Source organism: Chelmon rostratus, chromosome 14 (genome assembly GCF_017976325.1).
Source record: "Chelmon rostratus isolate fCheRos1 chromosome 14, fCheRos1.pri, whole genome shotgun sequence".
Taxonomy (NCBI): Eukaryota; Metazoa; Chordata; class Actinopteri; order Chaetodontiformes; family Chaetodontidae; genus Chelmon; species Chelmon rostratus.
Genome location: NC_055671.1, coordinates 4,083,486 through 4,090,985, shown reverse-complemented (window position 1 = coordinate 4,090,985; position 7,500 = coordinate 4,083,486). Strand labels below are relative to the sequence as shown.

Genomic DNA, 7,500 nt, shown 5'->3' with positions numbered 1-7,500 from the left:
TTTAATTATATGATGATTAGAAAATAATACTTAATTCATTAGGCAATGATTTAATTAAGAATATGTAAATTTAAAATAAAATAAAATAAGGGTCATTCAGGGCCCCCTATGGTCCTGAGGCTTGGGACAACATACCCGGTTGCCCCCCCCCCTGTCGACGGGCTTGCATTTAAGAATCTTGTGTTGTTCGTCAATTGTGAAGGAAATTATGTGCATTAAAGCAGTCAGTCATGTAAAAGTGCATAACTTTCACCAAACTAATTCTGTAATTTTTTTCATTCTAAAAATGCATGAATCCCATCAAAATCACTTAATTACTTTAACAGGACCTTATCCATAGAAATAATATAATGTATATAATAACCGGAGTCTCAAAGGGCAATATTTGAAAACCCATCAGCCCTCACAGCATTCATTTTCTAGATAAACGTGAGAAAAAGGAAAAACACCATATAATCTAAGCTCTCATCTTTTATTGGGTTAGGTTGTCATGTAAATCAAGTAAAAACATGGAATCATTTATTGACCACCCCTCAGACGCAGGACAAGGTGGAGGGTGGACTCCTTCTGGATGTTGTAGTCAGAGAGGGTGCGGCCATCTTCCAGCTGCTTGCCAGCAAAGATCAGCCTCTGCTGGTCAGGGGGGATGCCCTCCTTGTCCTGGATCTTGGCCTTCACGTTCTCAATGGTGTCACTGGGCTCAACCTCCAGGGTGATGGTCTTGCCGGTGAGGGTCTTGACGAAGATCTGCATGCCGCCCCTCAGACGCAGGACAAGATGGAGGGTCGATTCTTTCTGGATGTTGTAGTCAGAGAGGGTGCGGCCATCTTCCAGCTGCTTTCCGGCAAAGATCAGCCTCTGCTGATCGGGGGGAATGCCTTCCTTGTCCTGGATCTTGGCCTTCACGTTCTCAATGGTGTCACTGGGCTCAACCTCCAGGGTGATGGTCTTGCCGGTGAGGGTCTTGACGAAGATCTGCATGCCACCCCTCAGACGCAGGACAAGATGGAGGGTGGACTCCTTCTGGATGTTGTAGTCAGAGAGGGTGCGGCCATCTTCCAGCTGCTTACCAGCAAAGATCAGCCTCTGCTGATCAGGGGGAATTCCCTCCTTGTCCTGGATCTTGGCCTTCACGTTCTCAATGGTGTCGCTGGGCTCAACCTCAAGGGTGATGGTTTTGCCAGTGAGTGTCTTCACAAAGATCTGCATGTTTGCACCTGTGATAAAACATTCCACGTTACTAATACACTTTACTGTATACTCTACAGTTCACAATGAAAGTGTCAAAATAAATTTGACCAGCCTATCATGAAATGCAGCTTACAACAACATGTTAATATATGGCCATTTAGATAGCTGATTACATCTTCCTGTCCCGAAGTATAACATTACGTCTCACAAGTCACTTTACATAGGCAACCACTGTTGGGGTAATTGTTTATCATTTTATATTTCCATGAGCGACAAAGGTGAGCTAGGCTTTAACTCACCTTTGTCACTGCATCATGTGAGAATACTGGCAGGAAGCCGGTGATTCGAGCACCAGCGCCATTTTAAAAAATAAGCTATTGTTGTTTGCCTTCGTTTTGTTCAGCGACGTCACCCACTCATAGACGACGCAGCTAGAAATGTACCATTGTTAACGGTAGAAAAATGTCATTCACCTAATCATTCATCCTAACAATTGCCAGGTTAAGTAAACGTAACACGTTATTCGTAAAGCAGATTAACTGGTAAAAGTTCCATTACTCATTTAAGAAACGTTATGCTGCGGTTGCTAGCTAGCGTTAGCTTTCATTATTAGCAGTTATTGTTTACGAAACGAAACCTACAAAAAGGGCGAAAAAGGCGACAGCAGTTAAAAACAAGTGAAGCTGGAAAGTGTTGGAGGAGCAAAATCGGATAACCTGAAATATTACGAGTAGCACTGACTATAAACAAAAGACTATACTTACAAATTGTTCCGATGGTTTGACCTGCTTTCCCTGGTTGGCACCTCCCTCTGACTGTCAGCGTAGTCGCGGTGGGGACAAGATAATTTATACTAGACACGTCATCGCCGGATATTCATCCGCAATTGAAAATAGTGCCCGTTTCTAGAGCATACTCGTTTAGACCGTCCGCGGTGTGGACGTTGAGTTTCGTTGATTTGATTTGTGTACATTTAAGTGTCGTATACACGCGAAACCACACGAACAATAAGATACATTTCTTACAAAATTTACGATAACTGTGGAATTAGTTGGCGGAAGAAAACCCCTTGTGTGACAGCTGCTGTTGGTAAAGGCAAACAATGGGAATTCAATGCAACTAAAAATAGTCTAAGGTGATATCTTACCTGGGAGAAGGACTGTGAAAAATATTTTTTTCTCCAGCTGTGGTAAACATTTTAGATCAAAACTAGATAGATTCGCTTCAATGATTTAACCATTCTGCAAGATTATTTTTGAATATAGCCCGAGGGATATAGAATATTTCTGATGCTGCTTCAAATACAATTATTCAGGATAATAAAGTGCACAGAGAAACGATTGTCTTAACTGCATGGCACATGACTGATGTGCAGTCATACCCCTCATGTAGTTAAGACAATCATGACAAAGGTGACATGTGGATGAGACATGCCTAAGACGTGTCTCCTTAAAAAAACAGGGATGTTTGTTTTGTAAAACAAACAAACAAAAAAAAGATTACATTAGAGAGTAACGGCTAAACTCTGGGCCTAACAGTCATCCAAATATTGTAGGCCTACTTAATGTGCTAGATTTTTCTTTGACATTTTGATCTATTTTCTCTTGGAATATAGCTGCTATGTCAAATATAATGTAAACAATGCAGGTTGTTGTCAAAATGTAATAAGGCATGTGTTTCATGAATTCTTTGTCATACATTCTCTTGATCTTGATGCACAAGCTGAAAGCAGTGTCAAGTCAGCAGTGCAATGAGATAAATGCCTTTGGCAGGATAAACAGCTGACACCTGATTATCCACATGCCTTGTGTCGAGCCAGTTTAGTTTTGGATTAGATGGTAAATACCACAGCATGTGCTGTCCATAATCCACACTGCTTTCCTCACTGGAGACTATCGTGTCATCCATAAACTTACTCTTTCTCGTGGGCTCTAATGTAAGTCACACTCTTAACACTGGAGGGCCTAGGTTTTATCAGAGTTGTCACTGTATGCACAGAGGTCATCACACATTCAGCTCATTCACAGGCACCACAGTGGAAAAACAAGCACTCTATGGATGAATTTCCTGCCACTGGCTCTTGCTGATGTCTTGATGTTTTCCTCACCTTCAACATATGTGTTTTTCTGCCTGTGCTAAGTAGCTAGCCTCGGCATGGTGACAGACACTGGGCTCCTTCCTGTCTCTAACACACAGGACATAAAACAATCTACAATCTACAGTATTGTTTGTGATAAAATCTGATATGAACATGCTGTACATTTTATCCCAAAGTAATACAAAAATGCCATCCTTTTTCTGTCTTGGAACACTCAAACAAACACAATCAGCTGTTCCAGGTCACAACAAAAAAACTGCAACCTTAATCACATTTTCCTGTTTCCTTATGCTGGAATCAATTTCAGTCTTAGTAAAGCCGTGTATTTGTTCTGTCCAATTTTCATGTGCCCAAAGAAAATCTTTGCTATTGTTACCAATTAGTGCTGTCTCTCTCCTATCTATTGAAGTCATTATTTTCCCGTTGTGTGCCATCGCTCCTGTACCAGCACCACACCTTTTCTCTTTTCTTGTTTTTTACCACATTGCCTCCTCCAGTGTTGGTCACTGAGCGCCATTTTAGACTTGCAGGCTAAGATCACCTCTCACCATATCTTTTCTGTGTAACATGTCAGCCTCTTGCTTGACAATAGATGGCGCCAGACACTGACTAATAGAAATTCCCTCTACCTTTTCAAGTCTTTTGCAGACTAGAATGACCTCCAACCGTCTACAGACTCTGTATGAATGTTGCAGTTCATGCACTAATAGGAACATTACCCATTATTTATGGCCATATCTATAGAATCAAGGCCTTTATACATGCTACTGCTTTGACCAGTATATCACTATATAGCTGGGTTGTTATCATCTGAAGATACTGTGTTTAACATGAAGACCTCTTGATAAAATGCTCATTATGGATTCAGATATTTAATGTTTATATGCTGGTTTGATTACCTTTCTACACAGTATGCTTCTCACATACAGCATATAACTAAAGGCACGTTTTGAGCAGAATATTCAAGTGGGGTGGGTTGAAGGCTGGCTGTCTTACATCCAGTCTACAAACACTATGGACAGAATTTTAAGTTCTGCTAATTCTAATGGCTCCCATTTTATTTTCTCAAGTTAATTGAGCCATAACATGTTTTTGCCTCATCTATAATGCAATAGTTGCCTTATATAGATATACTTTATTTATACCAAGCTGGGAAATTGCAGTCTGAACCATGTGTATAGTAAATATATACAAATCCAACTACATTAGAATTACTGACCACACTAGTTTGACAGATTACCAGGAAATCACAAGACCAAAAACAGGTTTAGCTGGGCCTCTGCTACATCCAAACTACAAAAATTTGTTAAAGCTTTTATTAGTGCCATTTCTCCTTATTACTATGTGTGGATGTAAGTATTTTACCTGATTTGCTTCTGTACTGTAATTGCACCATGAATGAAAAGCACCATATAGTTCAGTTTAAATCTTTATTAAGTGTTGCGCAACAAACTTTTGGTCATAAGGTAAACACCATAGTAATTTGTAACTACTTTATAATATGGCATGTATAGCATGTCATACATAGCATGTTAACTTGAAGGAAATAAGATTAAGAACATGGAATAATGAACCACTTTACTGCCCACCCCTCAGACGCAGGACAAGATGGAGGGTGGATTCTTTCTGGATGTTGTAGTCAGAGAGGGTGCGGCCATCTTCCAGCTGCTTGCCAGCAAAGATCAGCCTCTGCTGGTCAGGGGGGATGCCTTCCTTGTCCTGGATCTTGGCCTTCACATTCTCAATGGTGTCGCTGGGCTCAACCTCCAGGGTGATGGTTTTGCCGGTGAGGGTCTTGACGAAGATCTGCATGCCGCCCCTCAGACGCAGGACAAGATGGAGGGTGGATTCTTTCTGGATGTTGTAGTCAGAGAGGGTGCGGCCATCTTCCAGCTGCTTGCCAGCAAAGATCAGCCTCTGCTGATCGGGGGGAATGCCTTCCTTGTCCTGGATCTTGGCCTTCACATTCTCAATGGTGTCGCTGGGCTCAACCTCCAGGGTGATGGTTTTGCCGGTGAGGGTCTTGACGAAGATCTGCATGCCGCCCCTCAGACGCAGGACAAGATGGAGGGTGGATTCTTTCTGGATGTTGTAGTCAGAGAGGGTGCGGCCATCTTCCAGCTGCTTGCCAGCAAAGATCAGCCTCTGCTGATCGGGGGGAATGCCTTCCTTGTCCTGGATCTTGGCCTTCACGTTCTCAATGGTGTCACTGGGCTCAACCTCCAGGGTGATGGTTTTGCCGGTGAGGGTCTTGACGAAGATCTGCATGCCGCCCCTCAGACGCAGGACAAGATGGAGGGTGGATTCTTTCTGGATGTTGTAGTCAGAGAGGGTGCGGCCATCTTCCAGCTGCTTGCCAGCAAAGATCAGCCTCTGCTGATCGGGGGGAATTCCCTCCTTGTCCTGGATCTTGGCCTTCACGTTCTCAATGGTGTCACTGGGCTCAACCTCCAGGGTGATGGTTTTGCCGGTGAGGGTCTTGACGAAGATCTGCATGCCGCCCCTCAGACGCAGGACAAGATGGAGGGTGGATTCTTTCTGGATGTTGTAGTCAGAGAGGGTGCGGCCATCTTCCAGCTGCTTGCCAGCAAAGATCAGCCTCTGCTGATCAGGGGGAATTCCCTCCTTGTCCTGGATCTTGGCCTTCACGTTCTCAATGGTGTCACTGGGCTCAACCTCCAGGGTGATGGTTTTGCCGGTGAGGGTCTTGACGAAGATCTGCATGCCGCCCCTCAGACGCAGGACAAGATGGAGGGTGGATTCTTTCTGGATGTTGTAGTCAGAGAGGGTGCGGCCATCTTCCAGCTGCTTGCCAGCAAAGATCAGCCTCTGCTGATCAGGGGGAATTCCCTCCTTGTCCTGGATCTTGGCCTTCACGTTCTCAATGGTGTCACTGGGCTCAACCTCCAGGGTGATGGTTTTGCCGGTGAGGGTCTTGACGAAGATCTGCATGCCGCCCCTCAGACGCAGGACAAGATGGAGGGTGGATTCTTTCTGGATGTTGTAGTCAGAGAGGGTGCGGCCATCTTCCAGCTGCTTGCCAGCAAAGATCAGCCTCTGCTGATCAGGGGGAATGCCTTCCTTGTCCTGGATCTTGGCCTTCACATTCTCAATGGTGTCGCTGGGCTCGACCTCAAGGGTGATGGTTTTGCCAGTGAGGGTCTTCACAAAGATCTGCATGTTTGCACCTGTGTAGAATTAAGACACATCAAATCAGGACTTTATAAATGTAGTTCGACAGCTCGTAGTAAATATCTGGGCACACAGTCATACAGTTAATGTAAATGAGTATGTTGTCAACAACTCTAATTATTCCAAATTATTTTGTTAGTCATGGCACTGTCATTTCGTTGAAATTCTGTTTAGGTGCCCCTGAAATTTACAGCAGTTAAGGTAAAAACTGCTAACATATATAAAATATTTAAAAAAACAGGACATAAACGTAACGCTCTCAACTGTCGGTAGCTCGGCAACCATTCCAGTCCGAGCGCCATTTTGAGATCATATTGACCTTCCTTTTGTTCCGCTAGCGTTACCCGCTAATGGACGATACTGGAAATGTTGAGTCATTGCTATAGCTAACATTAGCTAAGGAAACGGACTCGTCGAAATTGACGACGACATAATTGACGTGGACACCCGCAAGAAACCTGCGGAAAGCTAAAACACATAATATAGCTAAATACTTCACATTCCTTAAGTTTAATGTCAATTTGAGACAGATAGCACTGTTAACGTATGCTACAGTTCTCAGGGTAACGCTGTGCTGTAAAACCCTGACACTGGTCACCAAACAAACTATTCGGGACACCCACTATACAAGTGTATATAATACCATCATAATGTAGCTTGAAACAGGAGGAAAATTACTTACTTTGAAGAGACGCAGTAAAAATTTCGTATATTTCTTGCGTGTAGCTTCTTCCAGTTTTCCTCGGAGAAATAGTACTGCAGTGCAGACAAACACTGTATTATATAGCGGAGTTTGCATACGTCACCCGTCAATATCCGTCCGCATTTGAAAGTAGTTCCCACTGATCCGAAGCGCACTGTTTGTCACCATTCACTATTTGTTTTCACAATTTTATTCGATAATGATACATTTACTCAAAAACTTAAATGGTTAGTTCAACATAAAATGTGTAACAAAGATAATATGACATATCCTGCGCGGCGCAATAATATCTCACCACACTGTCTCTAGAATTTGC

At 43.2% G+C, this 7,500-nt stretch overlaps 1 protein-coding gene across 1 annotated transcript; it reads right to left on the bottom strand.

The window, feature by feature from the left end:
• Positions 1-458: 458 nt before the first annotated feature.
• On the bottom strand, positions 459-7,309 carry ubb (ubiquitin B). Its single transcript, XM_041952708.1, has 4 exons — positions 7,164-7,309; positions 4,872-6,477; positions 1,956-2,044; positions 459-1,217 (listed from the first exon to the last, which is right to left on the bottom strand). Exons 2-4 carry the CDS (start codon positions 6,467-6,469, stop codon positions 520-522), a joined length of 2,385 nt encoding a protein of 794 aa, XP_041808642.1. The 5' UTR covers positions 6,470-6,477; positions 7,164-7,309; the 3' UTR covers positions 459-519.
• Between the last annotated feature and the right edge of the window lie 191 nt (positions 7,310-7,500).

Coding starts and splice junctions, on each gene's coding strand:
- ubb (XM_041952708.1), bottom strand. CDS start 6,469: ATGCAGATCTTTGTGAAGACCCTCACTGGCAAAACCATCACCCTTGAG. Junction 2,045..4,871: donor CTGCGTCTGAGGGGTGGGCA/GTAAAGTGGTTC, acceptor TGACGTGTCTAG/TATAAATTATCTTGTCCCCA. Junction 1,218..1,955: donor TCAAACCATCGGAACAATTT/GTAAGTATAGTC, acceptor GTTTTATCACAG/GTGCAAACATGCAGATCTTT.